The sequence below is a fragment of the Giraffa tippelskirchi genome, chromosome 5 (genome assembly GCF_054371585.1).
Source record: "Giraffa tippelskirchi isolate mGirTip1 chromosome 5, T2T-mGirTip1v1.2.pri, whole genome shotgun sequence".
NCBI lineage: Eukaryota > Metazoa > Chordata > Mammalia > Artiodactyla > Giraffidae > Giraffa > Giraffa tippelskirchi.
Genome location: NC_137279.1, coordinates 11,585,965 through 11,613,421, shown reverse-complemented (window position 1 = coordinate 11,613,421; position 27,457 = coordinate 11,585,965). Strand labels below are relative to the sequence as shown.

Here is a 27,457-nt window from a genome sequence, read left to right as displayed (position 1 = left end):
GAAGGAAACAGAATTCACACAGTGGTTGCCCCTCCTCATGACAACAAATTCAAATGAAAAGACATAAAGCCACTTACTTTTTCAACAAAGGACATTTTTTCCAATTTTGTCACCTCAAGCTCTTTCTCCAGATTCCTGGAAGAATTCTGCAGAGCTTCTAAGGTGTCCTGCAAAGCATCATTTTTGGACTGCAGCACCTGAATCTTCTGCTCCAATTCCACCATCAGATTTTCCAGGTCTGCCTTTTGCTTCTTCCAAAGTTGCTGTTCTCCTTCCATCTGGGACAGTTTAGAGACAAGCTGCTCTTGGTCTTGAGTCTGACTTTTTAGTATACTGATTTCTTCATCCTTTTTCTCTAGTTTCTGTTTGCCATCTTCAACTTCTTGAATGAGGTCATTCACAGAAGACTGCAAAATCATGTAATTACTTTTGGCATCATCAAGGCCCTGCAGCAACTGAGCCTTCTCATGTTCAAGGGAATCTACTTGACTACTCAGGCTCTGTTCTTTGACCTTCCAGGTCTCTTGGTCATTACCCAAGGCTGCCACTTTCTCGTTTAGCTCTTCTAATTGTGTTTGCAGCATCTCCACTGCAGCTTTAGATTCTTCCTTCATCTGTACTTTCTCTTGCTCTTTTTCTCGCAATAGGTTTTCAAATGAAGAATTTAATGTTTCTAATTCAGACACTCGACTCTGCTCTTTCTGTAATTCTTTAGTCAGATCTTCTTTTTCTGATCTTATATTGATAAGATCTAATTCCAAACCTCTTAGATTTTGGTCCATCTCCTCCATTGCTGCTTTCAGGGTCTCTACTTCTGCTTTGGACTTCTCAGCCTCAAGAGTCACATGCTCTTGGTTTTCTCCTGATAGCTCGAGTTCTCTTTCAAGGGTCTCAACTGTATCCTTAAGCAAATCTGCCTGATGCTCACTTTCCTTGAGTTTTTCTAAGATATGGAGCTGCTGCTTTTTATCAGTGTCCAAGTGGACTTTCAGCTTTTCAATGTTATCTCTCAGCTGTTGTACTTCCTGAGCAGGAGAGTCCAAACTCTGTTCTTTGATCTTCCAGGTCTCCTGGTCATCACATAAGGCTGCTACTTCCTCACTTAGCTCTCTCAATTGTGTTTGCAGCATCTCCATTGCACCTTTAGATTCTTCTTTCGTCCGTATTTTCTCTTGCTCCTTTTCTTCTAATAGGTTTTTCAGCGAGGAGAGTAGCGTATCTAATTCAGACACCTGACCTTGTTTTTCTTGTAGCTGTTGCAAAAGATTTTCTTTTTCAGACCGTATTGTGACAAGGTCTACTTCTAAATCTTTCAGGCGTTCAGTCATCAACTCTGTTTGTGTTTTTAGGGTCTCCACCTCTGCTTTGCAATTCTCAGCATCAAGAATCACCAGCTCTTGGTTTTCTTCTGCCATCTGCAACTCCCTTTCAAGGGTCTCAACCTTGTCCTGAAGTGAGTCATTCCTCCGCTCACTTTCTTTCAGTTTTTCTGAGACATGGAGCTGCTTCTTTTCATCAGCCTCAATGCGGACCCTGAGTTTCTCAATGCCTTTTCTCAACTGGTGCACTTCCTCTTGTGTGGAGCTCAGCCTCACTGCGACCTCACCTTTCTCCATCAGTGCAGCCTCCAAGGCCTTGGTGACGGTCAGCTTTTCATGCTCCGATTCGCTCAGTTTGGCCTGCAGGCTTTCGGATTCCCATACAAGTGAGTCTTTCTCTTTATTCAGTTGTTCAATTTTGTTTTCCAGCTCCCTTCTTACCAAAGACAGTGCCTGTGAGTCCTCTTCCAAACTCTGAAGCTGCTCTTGGAGATGCAGACACTCACTTTGATGAGATTCAAGCTCTCGTATTTTCTCCTTCATCTTTTCAGACATCTGATCTAGCTCTTGATTTTCTTTTGACAAAGTATCTAACTCTCCACGAAGCTGATCTCTCTCACTTGTGACTACTGAGAGTCCTTCCTCAAGACAGGTTATAACTTTTTGTTTATTTTCATTGTCTTTTTCTAAATACAGTTTCTCTGTTTGAACTGCCTCTAAGCTGGCTTCCGCAGAGAGGGCATGATGCTGCATGCTATCTTTCTCAGATTGAATCCTGTGTAGCTCATTTTCCACCTGGAGACATTTCTCTCTCCAGTTGTCAGTCACCCTGGCTACATCATCTTCAGTACCTTCATGTGGCAATTTGCTTGTGCCCATTTCTAAGTTAGAAGTGAGACCTCCTGAACTTTCTTCTCTCTGGTTATGACAAGAAAAGGATTCCAATTTTTCATTTAAATCTAATTTTTCTTTCTTAAGTTCCTCAACTGTTTTTTCCAATGCCACACATGCTTCAATCTTGGTAGTTAGTTGTACTTCCAGTAAATGGAATTTTGAGTCTAACTCTTTGATTTCATTTAGCAAGTTTTCAACTTTTTGGTCACGTTCCTCTATGCCATGAAGTAATCTCAAATTCTCATTTGATGTCTCTTTTATCTTCAGCTTGAGACTCTGAATGGTTACCTGATTCTCCAGAAAATCCCTAGGCACTGAAGCATTAGGACCAGAAGGGGACAGTTCAGAAATGCACTCTGAACAGCCCTGGGCTGTATCTTCCACTGGGGTCTCATGATGGGTTTCTGAGCACTGCTCTCTGGACCATTCTTCTGTAAGTTTGGTTGCACTAGTCTTTGTTATTTTCTCCATCTCTAGATTGAGGTCCTGCTCAACATCTTTTTCACAAATCTGATGAATCTCATGCTTTGGGGCCTTCTCTTTAGTTTCTGAAGTATATTCTTCTGATTCTCTTATGTCACAGCTATCATTTCCACCTGGAAGAGCCTGTAGTTGCAAAATATAATAAGAATCCATCTTACTTTTCAAGAAGAATCAGAATAAATAGGCTTATTATTTTTTGGAAACTAGATACTTGTCTCTGCTAAACACATCTCTTCAAATGGCATACTGCCTACCAGATTCACCTCTCTCCATCCAAATAGTCAACACAATTAAACAAACATTCAGGAAGTGTTCTCCATGTGCAAGGTCCTGGGTATTTATCAAGAAGACAAACCCTTCAGGTCAGTTATGTGATCATCTAAATTGTGATGTAGTTACATTTCAAAATTCTTTTTCTTGTTAGGAATAGTCTAAGTAGCCAAATTTGAAATTTTCTTTGGGATTATCAGATAAGAGGCTAACAAATTCCATAATAAAATGGTCAGCTTCCATCTTCAGCATTTATGACACTCTTCGGTAAGAGAAGGCAGTAAGGCTTCATGACCAGATTCCCAGGTCAAGGACTTAATCACTTAATATAAGCGGCCTATATTCTTGGATAAATCACATGTTTGAACCTCCCCTTCTCTTATCTGTAAAGTGGGGATCTGCTACTTTGACCCCAATTGCTGTCACCTCTCCATCTGCCTTCTACCACCTTACAGAGGTAGAGGGAGGGAATTAAGTGAGACTCATTGACTGTACACCGTTATTAGTTTAACTGGTAGACTAGAAAAGACAAAGGTATAAGTAACTAAACAACTTTTTATTCAATAAAGAAAAAAGTGTCTCTTAGAATAACTGATATCAAATCATAGATTTGTACCCAAGCAAATTATTAGAAAAGTATTCAGAATTACATAATAAACACTAATATTTAGTTTCATGACTATAACTCTGTAACATTAAAAACAATCTGAAAAGGGTAAGAGAAGTAAAAATTCCGATCACCTTACCATTCCTAAGGTCCAGTTTGAGATTCAATGTGCTTTATTAACTCATAAAGGGAAAATATACAGACATCCTCAAGAAGATATTCTGACTCTATAACATGGTTTTCTCTAGGAGACTTTAAAAAACATCTGTTAGTAATGTCCAACATAATAGTGTTTAAAGATGATCATGATAGAAATTACCCCCCAAATAAAGCTGACACACTTTCCTAAAGTTCTGGCTTTTTTTTCCCAAAACTTTGGTATATTTTGCTCTTATTTCCTTAAACCCTAAAGATAATTTAATTTGGATTTAATGTCAATTTCAACATTGCATGCCTACGAGACATTCAATTAGAGAAACAGCAAGTCAGTTCCGTGTACTCACATCTTCTGGGTCGGTGCCAAGCAGAGACCGAGAGCTCAAGTCCAGACCCTGCAGCTGGAGCCGCGCCACTTCCAGCTCAAGCGTAAGGCGCTCTGTGTGTATCTTCTCAGCTGCCAACTTGGACTCCATCTCCGCTGTCACGTCTGTCAGCTTCTGCTGCCACTGTTCATTTTCGGACAGATACTGCTTCCTGAGGTAGTCGAGCTCCCCCCTTGAAGAACTCAGTAACTCCTTGAGCTCTTCGATTTCCTTGTTTTTCATAATCCCTTGACTTTCAATTTTCTCTTCCAGCTGCTTGAGGGACTGCAGGTACGTCTGACAGAGGGTCTCAAGTTCTTGAGTGCTCCTCAGTAAGGCAGAGGGGATTTCTTTCTTTGTCTGATTCTCCTCTTCCAGACTACTGCAAGAGACTTCCTCTACATTGGACTGGTTTGCCGAAACAGTTCCTTCTAAATTATTCAAGAGGGACGTTTCTGTCGTGTGCTCTAAAAGATCTTTGTAAAAAGAGGCTTCTCCCAAACTTGTGTTACCAGGGCTGTCAGTCACACAAGAGAATGACAAGGACAGTAAATGCTCCTCCCCGGGTCCTGGCGTCACCTCCTTTACCAAGTCACCTTGAGAGCTTCTCAGACTCATCGACAAGACTGAATTTTCAGCCTTTAATGTGTCAACGTAGGACTGCAGCTCTGACATCTTAGAGCTCATCAGACAGTGCTGATCATGTAAAATTTTGTGTTCACTCTGTAAAGATGAAAATTTCTCCTGTAATTCAGCAAAGTGCATTTGAACCTCTTTGTTTGACAGAGTCAAATGCTCATAGAAATTACTGTCATCCAAAGGATTTAAGTTCGCCGATGTCTGCTCATCTTGTTCACCAAATTCACCTTCTGGCGTTTCTTCCACTAACTCGCCTTGGAGAAGTCCATTTTCGTCATTTAATGTTTTAACTTCATTTACTAGTTTCCCTACCTCTTCTGCCATTTTACTAGTTGCTGTGACACATTCTGATCTTGAGTCATTCAGCTCAGATATGAGTTCAGACTTTTCAACCTGCAGGGCTTCACACATTTTCTCTAACTCATTCAGCTTGTTCATGGCTGTCTGTAGAGAGCATTGCAGGTGGGCATTGTCCTGCTGACTTGTTGACAACTCCTGAAGCACTGAAATATATTTTTCTTCCAGATCTATTTCAGAGTCTCCAAGGCCACTAATATCTTGTGACTGAGTATCTTGTTGCAAATCTTCAGTTTCTAATTCTCTAGTTTGTAATTCGTGCTGTAGACACTCTTCCTTCTCACTTTTCTGAAGTTTTAATTCCATGTTTCTGGCTCTAGAGTCTACTTGCACCAGTTGTGCATTATAAGTGTCTAGAGAAGTGTCTTTAACATCAAGAGCCATCGGAAGTTGAACATGACATGTATTTATCTCCCTCTCTCCTTCTTCCTCATAGTCTTGAATTGGTTCCAGTTCTAGACATTGATGCTCATGTTTCGTCTTCATTAATTCCATCAGGTGCTCATTCTCTTGTAATAAGGCATTAACTTCCTGTTGCACCTTATTTTGTTCTTCCTTTAAATTCATGATTTCTTGCTTTAAACCATCAGTCTCCCTCTTGGAACTGTTTTGGATATCTGTAATCTCAGATCGCAGGGCTTGCTGCACTGTCTCCAACTCCAGAATTAAATTCTGGTTTCTTTCTTCAGCTAATGCTAACTGTGATACAAATGCCTGGTGTTCCCTTGCAAATGTTTCCTTTAGCTGTCCCAATTCATTTTTTCTGTCTTCACAAACACTCGTGCACTCACTCAGCAGGCATTCTAATTTAGAGTTCTTTTCCTGAGCTGCTTTGTATTTTTCACTAAGATCCTGAAATGCATTTCCTGTTTCTTCGCATCTTTGTAGTAAAGTAAGTCTTTCTTGTTTGTACTGATTAGATAACTCTGAAATGCTTTTGTCTCTCTCATCTATACAGTTTGAAAAACTCTCGGTTTTTTGGAGCAAGTTCACCTTCTCTTGAGTTAAGGTGGCATTAATTTCCTTGAGAGTCCCATTCTCTTGGGTCAACCCTTCAATGTCCTTTTTATTTAGAGAAATGATGGAATTCAGTTCCCTTTTCTCCACGCTCAGGGTTTCAGACAGAACCTGTAGCTCCTTGAGAGATTCCTGAAGCGAATGGTTCTTCTTCTTGAACTCTCCAACCTCTGCCTGCTCAGTTTCTAATTTTTCATTCAAAAGTTGCAACTCTCTCTCCTTGCTCTCCAGGGCAGCTAAAGTTTCAGCAACAACATTCTGATGAACACAAGTGTCTTCTTGTAACTTACTAATGCGTTGACTTGTTTCAGCCACAAAACTTTGATGCATCTGTTCTGCTTTCATGAGGTTTTCTTCAATTTCTCCTTTGATTTGCACCAACTCTTCACACTGTTTCTGCAGATCTGAGTTAATCTGCTTTTGCGACTCTAAGGAAAATTCAAGAGAAACAACTCTATTTTGCAACATGGATGAACTTTTTGGACTTTGGTCTGTGGTTACATGGCATCTGCTCCTTTCTGAAAGCATGCTTTCTTGCTCTCCAATTATATTCGCAAAGGAATTGTTCAGTGCAGGCTGCTGTTCAAAAGCCAAACGACTTCTCTGATGAGGCTCACTTGTTACCAGAGAGGAATCTCTGGATTTTAGCAGATCCCTGAGGCTCTCAGATTCAGCATGCAAGTCTTGGTAACGCTGATCTTTGTCCACGATTTCACTTGACAGTAACTGAAGCTTATGTTCTAGGTCTTCCACTTGCCCAGTGAGGTGAGAGATTTTCAAACACATATTTTCTATCTCCTTCTCGTGTTTCTGATCTGAGAATTCAGCTTTCTGTTGCAGTTCTCCATAAGCTCGTTTCTGTGTCTCTGCCTCCACGGTCTTGCTGTCTATCACATTTTGAAGGTTCCTGATCTCCACATTTAGATTTTCTCTTTCCATCTCCAGTATTCTTACCCTCTCATTATATTCATGACTTTTTATTTGTTGTGTCTTAAGACAAGTTTCCAAGTGATTAACTTTACTCTGCAAGCTTTCCTTTTCTGATTCCATCTGATTCAAAAGTTGTTCATTTTCACTTTTCCAGCGAGAAAACAGAGTTTTCTCTTCTTTCAATTCTTCATATTCTTTCTTCTTTAATTCCAAAGCACTCAACAATGCTTCGGATTCTCTCTCTGTTTTGCTTAACTTTTCGTTCAGTTGTTCAATGTGATGTTCCCTTTTCTTCAAAAGGTCTTGAGAACAATCTCGCTGCTTTTCCAGGTCAGCCAAGGCAAGCTTCAGTTTCTCTAAAGTCAAGGAATTCGCTTGCTGATTTATCTTTTCTTGAAGATCTCTTAACATGGTTTCCTGAGAGGTATTCTTAGCTATTGAAACAGAAAAAATATATTTTTAAGTTGTCATGGCTTTAATAAATATTTATTCTACAAGAATTCTAAACTCTAAAAAAAAAAAAAAAAAACAGCTTAAGTCATGTAAAAATTGGCATTACTGCCTGCATACCTCCTTGAAAGCAAACCAGCTGATAATTATCTAAGCTCATATAAAGAAAATGAGAAAATGGTCCCTTTCAGGATGGCAATACATTTGTTTATCTTCTTTCTAAGCAGCATAACAAAGTGCTATTGTATAAAATACCAAGGGGTTATTTTCCTAAGCACTTGAAAATTTCTTTTATTCTTTTACCTTGTATATGCTTATGTATATGCATATTTTTGCCCTTTGGAAATAGCTATTCAAGGAGAGAAAAGTGTGACAAGAGCAGCACTAAAATGGAAATATCCCACATCACTACGCAATATCCCTGATATCTCAGGAAATTTAATAACTTCTTCACCATTTTAGCCAAAAATCCACAGGATCAGGCTTAAGTACAAGAGTATGTGGTGCTATAGGGAATTATACTCAACTAGTCTGTGATAACCTATAAGGGAAAAGCATTTGAAAACAGATATGTGTGTGTGTGTGTGTGTGTGTGTATATGTATAACTGAATCACTCTGCTGTACAACTAAAACTAACACAACATTGTAAACCAACTATACTTCAATTAAAAAATATACTTTTTTTTTTTCCCCAAAGTATATATGGTCTATATATCAGTAACTCTAGAGGAGTACATAGGAATGTCAGTGAGGAACAACAGCCCTACATCCCAGCCCCTCAGAGTCAGGGTGGTACCTGTGAAGATGAGAATCACCAGGAAGATGTCATAGACTCCATCACCGCCTGTTCTCTGCCTAAAAACTCCCCTCTGCCCACGGGCCCCTCCCAGTTGAGAATAATCACACTGCTTTCATTAGACAATGGGAAGTCTTACAGAATCTCAGTAGTAGATGAAAAAGGTAGCATGTATTATAAACTCAAGTGTTATATCAACTGGACAGCAATTCCTCTTTCTAGCCCGCTCATCTCCGTCTCCCTACCGAGAGTGGATGGCTTGCTGGAGACAGCGCCATAGGGGCTATTTGCTTGTGAGCACCTCAAGCAATGACACTGGTGACCAATGCTGAAAAAAAACCCTCTTTTCCTATAGTTTTCTTTCAAAAAATCTGAAGATTGATATTTCTACCTCCTGCTGTGGAAAACTGAAAGCTGTATGGGGAGGTTAGAATTTAAAAAAGTAAAGAGAGAAGTGCTCAGGTTAAAAGAAATCCAAGACATGCAAACACCCCAGGGGAGAAAATAAATCTAAATAAAGACACATGGCACATACAAATAAATGTGAAACAAACAGTGGAATCATTTGGTGCACATAGCATCATTCTGTAGCTATATAGAAAGTAAGGAAATAAAATCAGTCAGTCAAGCAAGCCATCCAAAAACAATGGTCACTAAGGGCTGGGAAAACATGCATTTAATATAGAATTTTCCATTATAAGGGAAACGGTAATGGGTGAGAAGATGAGCCGTCTGCATATAACTAACAAACACACTTGAGACACAAACTAGCACGCTGGGGAAGAGACAGCACCAACGATTCACTTTTGTGTGGAAAATATTTACCCTTCTGGTTTCAAAGTGCTGAAAACCAGGCATTTGGGGACTCAGTGTGTCCAATAGAAAAAAGTCCAACTATCAGTCTGGAAACTAAAAAGTGGAAAAGTGAACACTTTTTCCACATCAGCTGCTGACATCTCTCTGGGAGAAGATATGGAAAAATTCAGAGAAGTTTCTAATGACATCCACCCTCCCTCAAGGGAACATTAGCCTGGAGAAAGAGCTCTACAACACCACTCACCCCTCATTTCTTCTGCAAAATTCTGGCTCTGACTCAAACACTGCTTGGCCTTCTTCAGTTCTTCCTCCAGGTGGCAGACTTCTCTGGCCCTTTGCTCAGACTGACTCTCGAGGAGGCGGTTTTCCCTCTTCATTTCCTGAAGGACAGGTTTAGTTAGTTATCTTACGGTCCAGACAGATGCTCAAGCAGCTCAGGACTTCTGCCTTGGTGGGACTTCTGTCTCATGAGACTGTGTGTACATCTCATTAGGGCAGGAACCACACTTGCCCTTCGAGCTATGAAGTTAGATAGTTTTATTTCAATAAAATGATATTATAAATAGAAGTCAGAAGCACAAAACCTAAAAACTGATAATCTTTTTCCTTCAAGAAGTTTACTTTTTGAACTTTCCAGTGTCCCTATGGTTGTTTAAGCATTCGCTCATAAGGAAAACCCTTTTTACAAGCTCCCCAAAGACACAATCGCTCCAAGTTTCCATCACACCTCAATAATCAAAAATATCTTTGCAAAGTTCCGAGGAGCTAATGAACCAAAAAAATTCATGTAACGATTTTTGATGTTTTGTTGTAAGTTTCACTGCTATATGGGAACGTCTTTATGAGTAAAATTACCTTTAAGAAATGTTTATTAAAGTCTGCAATGTACAAGATGTTGGAATGGGCATTATGAAAGATGCAGCTACAAATTAAGACAGAGTCTCTGCCCTCAGGACAGGTACCTGCGAGGGGGCCATCGCTTAATACCTGGCAGGATGTGTTATATGCTCAAGCGAGGTGAAGTGTGCTATGGGAAATACGAGGGCTGGAGTATGGAAGGATCAATTCTAGATGCAGGAATCTGAGGCTTCCCAGTGAAGACAGGTCCTTTGGTTGGTACCTGATTAAATGAAGAGCTGTGCATTGATGTGCCATAGAATAGCAGAGAGACACATGCAACCTCCTTCTATTTTCTAGGGAGACCTATCTTTCTTAGTCTTAAAACAAAGTAGTATTTGTCTGCTGAATAAAAATGCTTCTTATTAACCATGTGACTTGCATAATAAATATTATAAATCCTCTATCCATATTCCTCAACCTGCTGTTCAACCTTCAATGATGTTACAGTTGTTAATTATTTCAACCTATATTATATGGCACCTTCTGGATCACTGGGAATTGGCATGGATCATGACAAACTGACAGAACTAAGCAACCCCCATCCTTGGAGTGGTGTGGGGAGGGGAGACTCATAAGCCTAACTTTAAAAGCACACAAACACACTTAAAAAAATATTCCTCTGAATAAATAAAAGAAAGGAAATTTTTGAATTCTTAAAGAAACAGTTAAGACCCATCCTCTAAAACCCTACTGCGCCATTAGAAAACAGATGGCCCTGGCAACGTGGTGCTGGAAGCCTGCCTTCAATTATCAGTCTGGTTACTACCAGCAGATGGGTACTGATGTAGCAAAGCCAAATTCAAGAAGAGGGAGAATCTGGCTGGTACAAAGTACTTGAAAACTTGCTGGCGGCTGCTGTGTTCATGTATATATGGTCATTTCATCATCAAAATTTAAGAGCCCATGGTAGTTATATTTCTGTCTCTTTTGTCTTGATCCTCCCTCCTTTCCGTGCGCTCAACTGAGACTCTGTCAAATTAAGAGATCCACCAGAAGTAAAGGCCCACACCGACTCATGTCAAGACTAACGTTCATACCAGTCATTGTGAAATTCTGCACAGGATGAATGATCAGTAAGGTGCAAGGACGTGATTGACTTAAACGAGCATCATTCAACTAGAGAATGTGTAATCACTTGTTTGCTCTTCAGACTCAGAATAATCACCACTCAAATGAGATCACAGATGTGAAAGGAAAAATACCTTAACTCACTCTAACATGGGCAATGGGGCATTATTAGTAGTGTTTCTTCCTAAAATTCAACAGCAGCTAGGTCTGTGTGTTCAACGTTAAGATCAGCTAAATGAGCTCAACATAGGAGAGTAACTAGAATGTAACCATCTAAGTTGCATTTTAAAACTTGTATTTTTTCCTCTAAAAAAATCATTGAATCAAATGGCATCTACATCTAGAGGCGTGACAAGAAAGCTGACAAGACACTGTGTGCAAAGCTGGGTGCATCCCAGCAGGAGGAAAGAAGGTGAAAAGAAGAGGAAGGAGGGACCCCAGGAGGGACGGGGACACCTTATGTTTATATGTCTGTTCGTCTCTATCCATCTTTGTCCATAACTGGAGACATTTAAGTGAACACTAAGCCCAGTAGAAAGATTAACGTGCCTTTATTCTGGCATTAGCTCCGTAAATATTTGTTTCAAATGAAGAAATGTTCAGCCAATCCCAGGACCCTGCAGGCTTATCATGCTATGGCTACGGCCAACCCAAGAATTTTAAAAGGCCAGAATTTAGAAAATGAATATCTGAAAATGAAGCTGTAGGCTGCCATCCATCAGCAATTAGTTTTCTGCACAGCTTACAGCCACTGAAGACTTGATTGGGTAGCTCATTACCAACAATGAGTTAAGCATACAAGGATACAGTCTCCCAGGCATCTCTCACAACCAAACATGATTCGAAAAATTGGGCACTGGTCTGGAAACACACAACAAAAATCCCTATAAGCACAAGCCAGCATTAGAGCTTAGCGAGCAGTTCCACCCAGATCAACTTTGGTTTTAGAAGCAGCAAGGGAAGTGTCATTTCCTAGGGCCAGACAAAACACATTCCAGTTACTGAGTGGCATCTCGTGATCACACCCATGAATGAAGCTTAATACGTCCCCTGCTGGCGCGAAGTCTATATGGTGAACCAGGGATGGATGCAAAGGATGAGTTTCTCCCCTTCCAGCTCATCATTCTTGCCTGCCAGACCAGGTCCCTTAGAGGACCCTGTGTCATACAGGTCCCCACGCTCAGGAAGGTCCCCAAGCAAGTGTTCCCTCATGTTGGCTGTCAAATGATGGTTTATGATCGTCTAACCCCAGTGCTATGGGGCTGGCACTAGATGTTGGATGAGCAGCCTAGCTAAACCCTCCATTCACTTTGATACTAAATGTTAACTTTACCCTTGATTGGGCCATTAAATCACGTTTCCACTACTGATAATTTCTCATTGTGAGCGGCATATTAGTTTGCTAAACACGGACAAGGAACATTTCGGTACAACTGTCACATTATTTCAGCATCCAAAACCTATAAGCGCATCAAACTTGCTTGCACTTACTTATAATTAGATACAGAAGGACACCCAGAGTGATAAACTAGAACAGGCTATAATTTTAAATGTGAAAAATCTCAAATGCCATGTCCTTTGCTCATCCCTTTCTGTGCCTCGGGGTGACAGCAAACAGTGGTCACACCAAAAAGTTCTAACAGTTATCAAGGCCAAAGGGCCCTGGAGGATTGGGCACATGTCTAAGCACTTGACACACAATACTTAATCATTAATTCAACTCCGAGAAGGGAGGGGTTTTATTAGTCCTCATATGAAGATAAGGCAAGTCAAACTCAGAAAGGGTAAGTCACGGTCCCGAGGTCACACAGCAGGTTCAGATCTCACTTCGTCTAAAGCCACCATTTTACCACAAAGTTATACCACCCATCAAACTGGGTAGATTGTTTCTCTGATTCCAATCCCAATTCAAAATGCGAGAGCCAGCTAAGCCCTTTGAATTTTTGATATTATTCCCAAGAGAAGACACATAGACACAAACATGCATTGAAGACTAATTCTAAATGAATTCCCTGGCCCTGTGCTAGACCCCTCCATGACTGCCCTCACTGGACACAGAAATTTATGAAATATTAAGCAAAACATAACTGGCATTGAACTCAGCACAGCTCAAGTTCATGGTGGACAGCTCCTCAGCTGACAAACCAGACCCTGCAGGGATGCATGAGTCTTCAGAAACACCTGCAAGAAATGTCCGGCTTGCTATGCAGCCTTGGCCAGGCAAACCGTTTGAAAAGTGTTTGGACCCATTTAACGAGACGATCGCTTTTACAAAATGTTTCCACCAGGCAGCCAGTGGAGTCGCAGGAGAGTTCCTGGCTGAAAGGGAAGCTCAGAGAGTGAAGAGCTCGGTGCCAGTCTGCCTGTGGAAATGTTAGCAGAAGCATCTGTTGGTTGGTCCCCACTGGCCAAAAGGCAAACATTTGTTTTGCTGAAACAAACGCTTCCATTTAAAAACGTTTGCTGATGAAACCATCATCTGATATGAAGCTTTCCTCTACTTAGGCGGCTGGGGCTGTGGCCGCCTCTCTCCAGCAATATTACCCCTCTGAGGCTATAGCTGCTTTAACAACCTCTTCTTTGCCACTGACAGATGTTCTGATTTTAGAACCGATACACTTTTTGAAGCTGAGAGGATAAATACATTTAGACTTGCCTCACCTGGATAAATCACCGTTCCTTACAAAGAACTTAAAAAAAAAAAAATCTGCACAATCTAACAAGTAATTTTAGATATGTAAATGATTTAATATTTAATACTTTAAAAAATATTTTAAAAACTAGTGAAAAATAGTCTTCCCTGTGACATCTGATGGAGAAGAAACTTCTACTGTTCTGCTATGCTTCTTCATAAAATTATGATGCTGACTTATGGCTCTATTCAAATTGTTTCAGCCTATTAACTGTCCCTAAGTGGTTCTTAATTAAGCCCTTTAAAATAAACTCCAAGCAACTAAATAAATTCAGAGAGAAGCAAATCAAAGCAAGCACGGATGAAAGCTATCGGTAGGAGCAGTATCAGAGCACTCCGTGCATCCTCGTCACCGGGAAGCCTCATCCACCATCACGTATCATGACCATGACTCTACAAAGATGTCATCACACGCACCTGCACGTGCTCAGCATGAAGTGTGACTGCTGGAGCCAGAGTGATACAATTTACCATTACTTGATGCTTTTGTAACAATATTAAATCTAGAAACTATATCAAAAAAATCTTATTTAAGTCTATCACTTTGCACAAGGTTTTAAATACTTGATGACTCAAAAGCCAACCCTTGGAAGGGGGACTTAAATCATACCTTCTATCACCAATTTTGTTACTTTTCACTTAGAAAATCTCTTGTGGGACTTTTCTGGTGGTCCAATGGTTGAGTCTGCCTGCACTGCAGAGGACACCGATTCAATCCCTAGTCCGGGAATATCCCACATGCCATGGGGCAACTGTGTGAGCCTGTGTGCTGCAACCACTGAGGCTGAGCGCCCTACAGCCCATGCTCCACAACAGGAAAAGCCACTACAACTAGAGAAGCCTGTGCAATGAAGACTCGGTGCAGCAAAAATTAAATACATTTTAAAATTAAAATGAAAAAAAAAGAAGGAAAATCCTTTGCTTTCTTCCATCCTTCCACCTCACAGGTGGTCTAAATCTATCTTCAAATAATAAAGAGTAGTATCAATATGGTCTTACTACAAGTCATGTTTTCCTATAATCGCTAGATGCATATTAGTAAGTTACATCAGAATAGAAAGTGAAAAAACCACTTATGTTCTATGTCATAGATTATATACAAAACACTTTGTAATACTTCCAGCCAATAAAAAAGAAAAACACTACTGGAAAATGGTGTAGAAATTCTTTAACCCTCACACTTCCTCATGCACAGAAGTGAATAAATGCTCTCTGCTCCTCACCTCACTGCTTCTCCTCAGCTCGCTTTCCTTGGTCTGACTTGCCTGTAAGGCCTGTTCGGTTCTGCTGAAATTTTGCTTAAACTCTTCCAATTTTTTTTCTAGTTGGTGCTTTACAGACGTAACCTACAAAGAGAAAACAAGGAAAAGCTTCATTTTTGTTTTTACTTTTCAAGTAGCTATTCATTCTTAAATAATAAAAAGGTCATGGAATATAAGAACTGAAGCAATCTGTTTTGGTTGAGACATACTATATATGTTATAGCTTAACATGGTCCTAGAAGCTGAACTTAAAATACCATCATGTTAACCCATGGCATCACTTAGCAATAGCATACGTTGATGAATAAGGCTGGGTTTGGGGAGGAAACCACAAAAGAAAAAAATTAACCACAAGAAATAAAACAACTAAATAGTAATAAACAACTAAAATTTGTTTAAAAAAAATGAGATGAGAAACAAAAACAACAAAAGATGGGAAAACAAACTGAGAGAACACATTTGCAATAAATACAACAGAATAAAAATGATATTTCCAAAATACAATACATAAAGCATATCTATGATTCAATGTACAAAAAAGCAAGCCCATTTAAAATTGAGCAAAAGACAGAAATAGAAATTTTATACAAAAGATATAAATGGCAAGTCACCCTCTGAAAGAAATAACCTCAGTGGTAATCAAGAAAGTGTGAATTAAAACAATAATAACATTTTTCACTCTTTGGCAAAATTTTTAAAATCAGGACTTTCCACTACTAGCAGGATGGAGGTAACAGGCCTCTTATACCTGGTGTCAGGGAAACTGCTACAACTTTCCTGGAGGGCAGCTTGGAAGTACCCTGTCACATGTGAGAAGATATATGCCCTAGAGGCCGTCAGTGTCACATGCAGGAAGCTGTCCTACAGAAACATCAGCCCCACACACATTTACCTGCCCAGTGATCCTACCAATGGTACTACACAAACCTCAGTACCCATCAGTAGGGAAAATAAACTACAAAACATCTGACAAGGACAAAGCTCAGACAGTTTTCCTTTTTTAACAAAAATTAAAACAAGCAAGAAAAAAAATTATACATCTGTAAACATTTATTGTTTTTTTAATCTTGGAGGACAGCCAATAAATAATTCATAAAAATTTATCCTGGCACAGGAGGATACTGCTAGTACAGAAACCCAGATGAGAGATGATGTGTATTAGAGCACATATATACAAATGATTGCAAATACACATATGCATAGATATACACAAATGCACTCAAGTGTACGTGTGTGTGTGAATAAATAAAGGTACAGTCAGCAGAGTTTTAAGGGATTATTTTGACATATGAGAGGAAAGAGGAGTTGAAGATGACGGGAAGGTTTTGACCGAAGCAATGTGAAGAATGGAATTGCTATTTACTGGGACAAGGAAGACAAAGCAAAGAAGTCTGAAAAAAGGTGGAGTTCCAATAACAACACGTTAAGTGTGAAATGCCTGTTAGACACGTGAGTGGAAATATCGGATGCACTCCCCCAGGTCTGAATTTCAGACCATATACCCAGGCTGGAAATTTAAATATGGGTGTCATCATCACCTGGAAGATTCAGAAAGCCATAAATCTGGATGAAATCATTTGTGCCGTGGGTGTTGAAAAAGTAAATTGTAATTTTCAGCGCTGTGACCGGGGGCATACACACTTACAAGCGCTCCTGTGTGGTGGCATGACCAAGAACCACCGGAGGATCAGAGACGTCCACTCAGCGTCCTTTCTCTAGACGAGAACACCCAGACCCAGAGAGGTTCACTTTGCTCTCCACTTTAATAACTAAAGAAAGTGAGGAAAGTTTTTTTCCTTTAAAGGAATCCTATTTCCGCTGTGGTGCAGAAATGACACGTTATTTTAAAACGTGGGGGAGGAGGTTACGGAGGAGGGAGAAATAAGTTAGCAGCCTACTTTATCCAGTTCAGCCTGCAGGATGTTGTGTGTGTTCTTAGCTTGCTGTAGCTCCTGGGTGAGCTTGGCTTTCATCTGCGTGCACTCCTGGTCCAGGGTTTGGAAGGAACGCTGTTGACGGGAGATCTCCTAAAAAGTGAAAGTCAAATGCATCCAACGGACGCTGGTTAACAAGGGCAGCCCAGGGCGAGACCCAGACATCCTCCAGACACCGCTCTTCTGAAAGAACAGGACAGCATGGAGCCAGTCGGCATCTCCTTGATGGCCAACACAGGCAGCCTTAGCACCGGTCCCGGGCATCAGAGCCAGGTCTCTGAGAAGAGGAGGCAGTCCACCAGGAGAACACGTGGAAACTGGCCCGTCTGCACCTCATCCCCATCTTAAATGAATCACCTCTGTTCCGAGGTTCCCAGTGACAAAGGAGTAGGGCTGAGAGGCAACCAGTCACAACCCCACTGAGAAATCAACACACTCGAAAATGGAGCTTAAAATATCAAATATCACACGCCACTGACCACTGAGAATGACAGAAAGTAGATGCCACCAATTAACTTTGATAACCACACAGGGACACCAAATTAACAATTCCAATAACTCTCACCGAAAGACTATAGACCTACTTCCAGGCTAACTCACCTGAAACTGATACCAAGATTTATTCAAGTGCATCTTCAGCCCTAACTTGTCTGCCAACTTCTTCCCACCAGACATTAATTACCTTTCTAATGTATTTGCCAACTCACAGACTTTAAAAACAGCTGGAAGGACTTCCCCTGCAGACCAGTGGTTAAGACTCCACCTTCCAACATGGATTAGGTGTGGATTCAATCACTGGTTGGAGAACTAATATTCCACATACCACAGGGTACAGCCAAAAAATTAAAAAATAAATAAAATTTGTAAAAATTAAAAAAAAAAAAAACAGCTGTAGAATGTAATATAATTTCCCTTACAACACAGAGTGTTTGAAACAAGAAATACGATCCTTTTCTACTTGGTATCAAATTTCAAACAAATCAGAAAACGTGGATTAAAAAAAAATATTCTAAAGCCCTTCTCCAATCAAAACCTGAAAGATGGAAAAGTGTGAAGGAAAGTATAGTAACCTTTTCCACACATAGCATCTCCCCTCTAGTGGAACATCCCAAATGATGACAGACACTCCTCTTTTCAAATGATCAAACTAGGAAATGACCACGAGAGCCTTCTGGACAAACTGCTCATGAATCCATTTACCTTACCTCTTGGAACTCTTTTTCTTTTTCCTTGATTTTCTGTTCCAGAGAACATCTGGCACTTTCTGCATTTTGACGCTGACAACTCAAATCTTCAGTCAATTTTTTCAGTTTTTGTTCCAAAGCAGTACACTAACAACAAATTAAGACGTTCAATACAAAATATTCTTGGAAAGAAGCAAACCTTCTGAATTTTAGAAAAATTAGTTCCATGATCTAGTTCAAGTTTAACATTGTTTTGACTTTTTTATAGCATACAAAGTTGGGTTTAAAATGATTAGCCAAACACCAAAACTACTACAATTATTTTAGCACACATAAATTTATATTTGGGAAATTTATATTTACATCAGCAAGGATGTAAACCTGCATTAGGCTATTTAAATAAACACTTCATAAGTTGTGCCGTACAAGAAATCAGTGTGTCTGAATAGTGAGTCACCTAACATTTTGTCGTATGGAAATGAGAGGTTAAAATGCAGTGATGTTGACCTGTGTAGATTAAAAGCTGAAAAATAACCAGAGGGTACCTGTTATCCTCATATGTAGTCTGTTTCAAGCATAATAGATTTTGTGAGAAATTTTAAATATTAATATGCATCTTTCCACAATGCTCTCACTATGTTATTTTAAATGTTTGGAAGTTCACAGCACTCCAGAGAGTATCACAATGGGTTTTTAACCAAGCTGCCAAAGGCAACACAAAGAATACTCATTTGCCTTTTTACATAGCCAGTTATCTTTTTTTTTTAATTGAACTATAGTTGATTTACAGTGTTGTGTTAGTTTCAGCTATACAGCACAGTGATTCAACTACACACACATGCACACACACACATTCTTTTTCAGATTCTTTTCCATTATAGATTATTATAAGATATTGAATGTAGTTCCCTGTGCTGTATTATTTATCCATTTTATATACAGTAGTATGTATCTGTTAAGCACAAATCCCCAATTTATCCCTCTCCCCACTTTCCCCTTTAGTAACCATATATTTGTTTTCTATGTCTGTGAGTCTTTCTATTTTGTAAATAGGTTCATTTGTATGAGTTTTTTAGATTCCACATATAAATGATATCATGTGATATTTGTCTTTGACTTACTTCTAATCTCTAGGTCCATCCATGTTGCTGCAAATGGCATTATTTCATTCTTTTTTATACGTAGCCAGTTATCTTTAAAATAATTTTTAAAACATGAACTACATTGAAATTTAGGATGCTCTTTAAAATTAAATCTTCAAAGTGTTAAAACCCGTTCCTCTAATTCTTCCCTGTGGTGTTCAAATCCTAGAACTGCCCTACAAAACAACTCTAAATTTCCAGGAAAGAATAAGAACTCAAGAATTCCTGGTCTAAAAGAAATATATCCCAGTGTGGCAAATCTCTCCACTAATATATTTCTCTGAGACTCATTACAGACACATTTAGAACTATTAAAAATTTAACAAAGAGGAAAAGAAAACACCATGTAAAACTTTCCCATACGACCTGACACCAATTATTAACTAACCAAAGATGAAAAGTTAAAGCTGCTCTGATCTTGCAAATATCAGAACTTTCAAGATCCTGAATTTAAAAAGTAAAATATTGAGCCAGTAGTTCGAATTAACTCACTGCTTTGAATATTAACATACCTCTGTCATTATCCTTATTGTTCTTGAATTTTTAAACCTCTAAGGAAAAGTATGAAAGAAATTACTTCCAACAATAATAAATATGAACTCAGCAAATATGTCAAGCACCATGCTAGGCACTGGAGATACAGCAGTAAGCAACTAAGACAAAAATCACTGCCTAAATGATGGTCTAAAATTTTGACAATTCTCAGGGGGGAGAAAAAACCATGCACGGCAGAATAAACGAATGAATCCCTGGCACCCTCTGCTGGCACTCCCTCAAACTGCAACCCACAAGATCTCAGAATCAATACTTTATTATTGTACAAACAGTTGGTTTAAAAAAAAAAAAAGCCTTTGGGAGTAATTTAAATTTTATTTAGTTTTTTTTTTTTTTTTTTAATGTTGGTATTTATGATGCACCATCCGTATACAAGTACCTGGCCACTGGGTGTCATGAATGCTCCATAATACTCTAAAAAAGGGTTCAGGGCTCTAGTCCTTTAACAGTATGTATATAGAGACCCTAGAGACTCAGTGCTCTGGGCCTGAGTTTTTAGCCATAAAGTATGAAGTCCAAATTTGCTGCCCAGCCCCAACACTCTGTTTCTACATGAGTTCAAACCCTGCATCCCACATGGTATGTAAATACTTGGAAAGAAGCATACTAGGAACAGCATATGTTTACTGAAGCACGTGGTTGATTTTGGCTAAGTTAGCTCCATTTTATTTAATAGGTAATTCTAAAGGTAGGTCAGGGAATAGCATAAGCAAAGGATAATTTGATTTCAGCAACATATTGGACAAGGTCATACTACATTTAGAGACAAGATGGAGAAAGGTAGACTGAATTTTCAGTTAGGTGGCTTTGTAGTTTAATGAGAAAAAAAATGAAATACAGAAAGCATCAAATAAATGAGTCTGAAGAACCTGGAGGGAAGTCTCTAACAGAAAGAAAGCAAAAACTATGTTCTCAGCACTGTCCTATTCAAAAATTTTAATTCATGATCTGGTAAGTGACCTCATGATATATGCTAGAGAGAAGGATCTGGTGATCCTGTCACACCAAAACCAACAAAACAACATGTAAAAGTTAGTTGCTCAGTATCTTTGCGACCCCATAGACTGTAGACTGCCAGGCTCGTCTGTCCATGGAATTCTCCAGGGGATCTTCCAGATCCAGGAATTGAACTTGGATTTCCTGCACTGCAGGCAGATTCTTTACCATCTGAGCCACCAGGGAAGCCCTCAGCATGTAAAAGAATAGGTATGATTCTCACATATAAAAGCAGCCTGAGTTGGCAGAAATGCAAATGAAACTGAACTAAATTGACTAGCAACTTGATATAACAATAACAACTATTATAAGTTCACCATATGCCAGGCACTATGCTAAAGCCTTTATAAAAATTATCACAGACTTTACAGCAATCCTATGAGAAAGGCATTATTACTAACACCAATTTATTGATTAGGCAACTGAAGCTCAGAAGTTAATTAAATAGCTCCAAAGTAACACAACTGGGATGCAATAGAGCCAGGGCTTGAATCCAAGTCTAACTTAGAAAACCAAATTACAAACCCAGACTCACAAAGAGAGTAAATATACAGATCAAGGGAGGTCATGTTTCATCATATATCTAACCCATAGTTGTTGAGAATTTTTCTGTGGAAAGTACTGCACTAGAGGAATTCTAAAAATGAACCGGGACTACCACCTCCAGGAAGATGGAAGAGATGAACATTTCCCTATAACTCCCCAAACAATTCAAAACCGACATATTTTATTAAAACAAACATAAGAAAGCTCTGAAAAGAGAGAAGAAAGGAGATTAACAAGAAACTTTGGGACCCAAGGAAAAGCATGATAGTACTGAAAGAAAAAACTGTTAACCCAGAATCCTATACCCTGCAGAAATATCTTCCAAGAATAAAGACATTCCCAAACAAAAGAAAATTTAGAGAATTTGTTGCTACACTAAAAGAATGGTTAAAGGATGTTCTTTAAAAAGAAAGGAAATGATGAAAGAAGGAAATTTGGAAGAAAAATAAGAATATTTGTATATATAATAAATGTATATATAATAGGCTTTCCTTTTCTTCTTCTTCAGTTTTCTAAATTATGTTTGACAAGTAAAGCAAAAGTGTAACACTACCTGATGTGGTTCTAAATGTATATATAAAAAATGCTCAAGAAAATTATACTATAAATAGGGGAGGGTAAAAGGACAAAAAGAGAAGCAAACTTTCAATAATTTATTAGAGTTGATAGAATAACAACACCAATAAACTGATAAATTGTATGTATATATACATTATCTAGAACAATCATAAAAGCCCTACAAAGAAATATACTCAGAGACTATTGATAATTCAAAATGGAATTCTAAAAAGTGTTCAAGTAACCTATGGGAAGGCAGAAAAAATGAAGACAGCCAAATGAAAAGTGAAAGAAATAAAAAACAAAAAATAAGATGTAAAACTTAAGTCACGACATATCAATAATTACATTGGCTATAAATGGTCTAAAAACATTAATAGAGAGATAGTGTTTCTAAAAGGGAATAAAAGAGTGGATTAAAAAATATGACCCAACTATGTCCACACAAAACTAACATTAGGCTATTTTTTTAATTCATAGTAAGGTCATATTTTTTAACTTAACAGTATAGATAGGCGGAAAGTAAAAAGACAGAAAGAAATACATCATGACACTTTAACCAAAGGAAAGCTAGAGAGGTTATATTACTACCAGATAAAGTAGACTTCAGTATAAAAATTATCAGAGACACTAAGGGATATTACATGATAAAGGTCAATCCAAAAGAAGACATAACAATCCTAAATGTATATGCACCAAACTACAGAACTGCAAAATAAGTTAAGCAAAAATTTATAAAACTGAAAGGAGAAATAGACAATTATGGGAGACGGCAATACCCTTCCCTCAACAATTGCTAAAAGCAATTAGACAGGAAATTAGCAAAGATAAGGAGGAATTCAACACAGAACATTAATCAACAGGAGCTAATGACACTTTTAGAATATTGCTCTCAACAACAGAATATACATTTTTTTCCCAAGTGCCTATGAAATATATACCAAGACAGAACATACCCTAGACCATAAAACAAACCCCAAGAAATCTGAAAGAACTGAAATCATAGAATATGTTCTCTGAGAGCAATGGAGTCAAACAATATATCAATAACAAAAAAAGAAAAATCTCCAAATACTTGGAAACTAAACAAGGTATTTCTGAATAATCCATGAAACATAACAAAATTTGAAGGGCACAGTTAAAGTAGTATGGAAAGGGAAATTTATAGCATTAAATGTCTGCATTAGAAAAGAAGAAAAGTCTTAAGTCAATAACCTAAGTGCCCCATTTCAACAACCTAGAAAAAGAAGAGCAAAATAAACTCAAAGCAAGCAGAAGAAAATAACAGAAGGCAGAAAAAAAAAAAAATCGCTGAAATTGGAAACAGGAAATAGAGAAAATCAATGAATTAAAGAGCTGACTCTTTGGTAAGATCAATAAAAGAGCCATAAAACTGACAAACTGCTAGCAGTATTGACAAAGAGAAAAACAAAAGAAGACACAAATATCAGAAATGAACAGGGAATAAGCCTGACCTACAGTCATCAAAAGAATAAGAAAATACTATGAACCCCACTTACATAAATCTGACCATTTAGATGAAAGTTACTCTAAACTCACAAACTAACCCACCTCATCCAATGTGATATAAATAATTTTAATAGTTGTCACTATTTTAAAAATTGAATTTGTAATTTTAAAACTCCCAAAAAGAAATCTTCAGGCCCAGATTAAGTTTCATGGAGAATTCTACCAAATGTTATAAAGAAGAAATAACACCAATTCTACACAATATCTTCCAAAAAATCAGAAGAGGAGGGAACACTTCCCAATTCATTTTATGAAGCCAGAATTACCTGATACAAATACCAGACAAAGACAGTACAAAAAGAGAAAACAGCTGACCAACATCCCTCATAAATATAGACACAAGAATCCCTAACAAATTATTAGTAAATAAAATTCAGAAATATATGAAATGAATTCATTTTTCTCTACACTTGTCTCCATATAGCACACTATCAACGTGCCTGATACATTTACATCACCTCCCCCATTAGGATGAAGCTCCATAAGGGCAGCGCTTTTTATTTACTCACTGCTACTGCCGCATCCCAGGTCTAGAACAGTGCAGGACATACAGCAGACTGTCAATAAATATTTGTCAAATGAGTCAGTCAATGACTCAAGTTGAGTCCAGAAACACTCACAGATTTAGAGAATGAACTAATGGTTGCCAGGGGGAAGGCTGGGCGAAGGGATAGTTAGGGAGTTTGGGATGGACATGTACAAGCTGCTATACTGAAAATGGATAACCAACAAGGGCATATTGTCCAGCACAGGGAACTCTACTCAACAACACGTGGCAGCCTGGATGGGAGGGAAGTTTGGGGGTGAATGGATGCATGTATATGTACGGCTGAGTCCCTTCCCTGTTCACCTAAAACCATCACAACACTGTTATCAGCTATACCCCAATACAAAACAAAAAGCTTAAAAAAGAAAAAAGGTTAAATGGCAGAAGAGCATATGTTGGTTTCCATGAGTGGATCAATTCAACTCTATCATATGTCCTAAACCTCTTTAAAAGCTCCATGACTTTAAGTGCCTCTTCTACCTATCAGGCACCTGCCAGATGCTGTATACACATCTTTATTCTTCACCACCCTCTGAGATGTAAAAGAGATCAGCAATTGTCCAAGTCCCTCAGCTAAAAAATGTACAGTCCAGATTTGACCCAGATCTACCAAATCCTAAAAGAACTTACTGTTCAACTGCAGTCAATACTGCCTAGTATATATTAATAAGGTTCATTACTAATATTTACTTTACAAGTCTAAGCATACTCTTTCCAAAGAATTGTATGAAAAAAATGCAGATTTATCAATAATTCATGAAAAGTTAAGTACCTTGGTTGATGCCTGGTCATACTGTGCAGTTGTTCTCACTAGTTCATCCCGATTTTTATTCAAAACTTTCTCTTTTTCATTTAATTCCACTTTTACTTTCTCCAGCTGGAGTTGGAGTTCTTGAAGTTTATTCACTTGGCCTTTCATTTCTTTTTCTTGTCCTTGCAGACGTAGTTCCAACTCACTAATCTTGCTCCTTAGCTCTTAAATCACAAACAAAACCCACACTTCAATTAACATATATTTTTCACAAAGAAATTTACAACTAAACTCAGAACGTATCACCATTACTACACTGAAATCTTTGGTGAGTCAAATATAAATCAATTCACATTAAACAAAGAAGCTACTTTAATTGGATTTAATTTCAATATTTAGTCTTTATTGTTATTTATATTCAAAAATCCTATAAAAAGCAGAAGAAAAATTTTGTTTTCACAGAAAACTTGTGGCAGGGGGGAATGCTTTTCTAAAATCATGAATAGTATCTTATTGAGAAAACTGCAAAAAGTGTATCACATATAATACCCTGTGTTAAAATTACCACTTGGTTTTATACACCCACAAATATTTGTTTTGTACCCATATCAATGCAAATGAGTGCTAAGCAGTGAAAAATTCACCCTCCTGTATTCTCTAGTGGCTTTACCTCCAGTAAAGAGCAAAACAGTGTGAACCTCCTCTACTGCCAAAATTAACATCAATTTTTTCATTTTTTTCTCCCCGCATATACACAATATGGGTTCCAAAGGCACTGGCCGTGCGCTAGCTCTCACCAGTGCACGCTGATGGTGATTTTCAATCTATCACAGCACTGGAAATTATCAGTCTGCAGAGCAGATTCCAAAACACCACCTGGCACCTTTGGCTGTCAGCAGCAGTGCAGTGCAGCAGCCAAGGTTACAGGTTTGCCCCCATATGGACAGCCTGGCAGCACACAGAAAAGCTGTTCTGCAGGCACATGCCACACCTCTGGCCAAAACTAGCTTGTTCCATGGGCCACAAAAGGAGCCAGGTGAGAAGCACAGGCAATGTCAACAGTAACCACTTTTCCCTGCTTTGGAAAGTCAAAGCCACTCACCCTACTTTTGAAGTCTTCACGGCACCAGCTTTTTAGTAAAATAAAGGTATCTTTCCAAATGGTGATAGCTGTTTTCATTATCCCAAAGACACTATTTCATATCACCAGGCTGGGATGTTGACCACAGATGGGTCTAACAAAACACATTACCACTTTCTAGGATTAAAAGTGTCTGGAGTTATGTCTGAAATTATCTCAGGAAAATTTGACTCAAGAAGTTACCTTGGTTCTGTGCTTTTAACTGATCCAAAAGATGAGAATTGCTAGAATTATCACAGAAACTGCTATTAGCATCTGTTTTCCCTACTTGCAAAGTTGATCTACTTGGAGTCACTTCTTGTTCCCCAGAAAAATGAGATGCAGAGAAATCTCTCCTAACTGGAGTTTTCAGAGTGCTGGATGAAAGACGGCTTGGGGTTTTTTCTTGTTGCCATGAGAACACAGATGAAGAAGCCTGATGTCGGGCGATGTCCCGGTGATTCATGGTGCTTTGGGGAATAGCCTGGCTTGCTTTCTGTAAAAACAGAAGCTTTTTAGAGCCCTTTAGAAGCCACAATATTTAAGACTACGTACTAGACTCACAGACATAAACACGCTTATGAAAGAGGAAAGTGGTGGTGGGGGAAAAACTACTACATGTAATGTAGATAAACAAGATCTTATACACAGGGAGCTATATTCAATATTTTGTAATAAACTATAACAGAAAAGAATATGAAAAAGTATGTGTGTGTACATATATATACATATTTATATATATAAAACTGAATCACCTTGCTGTACACCTGAAACTGATACAACACTGTAAATCAGCTATACTACGATTAAAATTTTTAAAAAGACTGTACTTATTTTTAAATAGAACATAAAGCCATGCCAAAAAGGTTTATAATAGCACTTCCACTGTGTACCAAGAAAGAACATTCATCAAGTCAGGGGAACCACTGTGTCCCATTACCCAGTGAAATGTTCTAACGGTCAGACTTAGCACTGAAGGGTGAAGCCAGGATCATCTGAGGTCCAACCTATTTTAACCGGGCTCAGCTTTGGTATTTATTCTGCATCCCTCATATACTTCATAAAAACGCATGTGAGTACTCACTGCCATTTTGAATTCTAAAATGTGACTTTCCTTTGCTCACCCTTGGTCACTTCCCCCTATAGCTTTCCACACAGAGACTCAAAATTCAGTACTAACCAAAGAACTCTTACAAGAATCTCATGTTCCACCGTACCATTTCCCCCCAAAAAATGTCCTAGGAGGCATTTTGTTTTATATAAAACACATTTGTGGATTTTCTGCTATTTAGAATCCTTTTTGTTCTTCTCTCTGTCTCTCTTCCGACAAACATCAAGTTGCAGCTACAGTAGCTGAGTTAAATTTTTTATAGCAAGGGCTTTTCTCACCACGGGGAGAGGTTTAATGTTTCCGGAGACTCACAGTCCTCCATAAAATAACTCTGGGAACAGATGTCAGGGTCAGAATTGATACCAGTGACTGAAATGAGTAACAAAGCAAATGATATTTCCAAGACAATCAGAAGTTTACTGTTTAATTTTTATTCATGTTGAAAAGCAATGCCTTTGCTA

The 27,457-nt window shown here is 38.5% G+C and overlaps 1 protein-coding gene across 1 annotated transcript in view; it reads right to left on the bottom strand.

Annotated features, from left to right (window-relative positions):
- Window positions 1–27,457, bottom strand: part of CENPF (centromere protein F) — a 60,412-nt gene that overhangs the window by 20,533 nt on the left and 12,422 nt on the right. The window contains exons 6-13 of the mRNA XM_081491317.1: window positions 26,090–26,381; window positions 24,787–24,989; window positions 18,162–18,287; window positions 16,921–17,049; window positions 14,984–15,106; window positions 9,345–9,480; window positions 4,077–7,471; window positions 78–2,819 (exon numbers count right to left, since the gene is read on the bottom strand). Coding sequence (XP_081347443.1) covers window positions 78–2,819; window positions 4,077–7,471; window positions 9,345–9,480; window positions 14,984–15,106; window positions 16,921–17,049; window positions 18,162–18,287; window positions 24,787–24,989; window positions 26,090–26,381 — 7,146 coding nt within the window. The remainder of the gene's footprint in view (window positions 1–77; window positions 2,820–4,076; window positions 7,472–9,344; window positions 9,481–14,983; window positions 15,107–16,920; window positions 17,050–18,161; window positions 18,288–24,786; window positions 24,990–26,089; window positions 26,382–27,457) is intronic.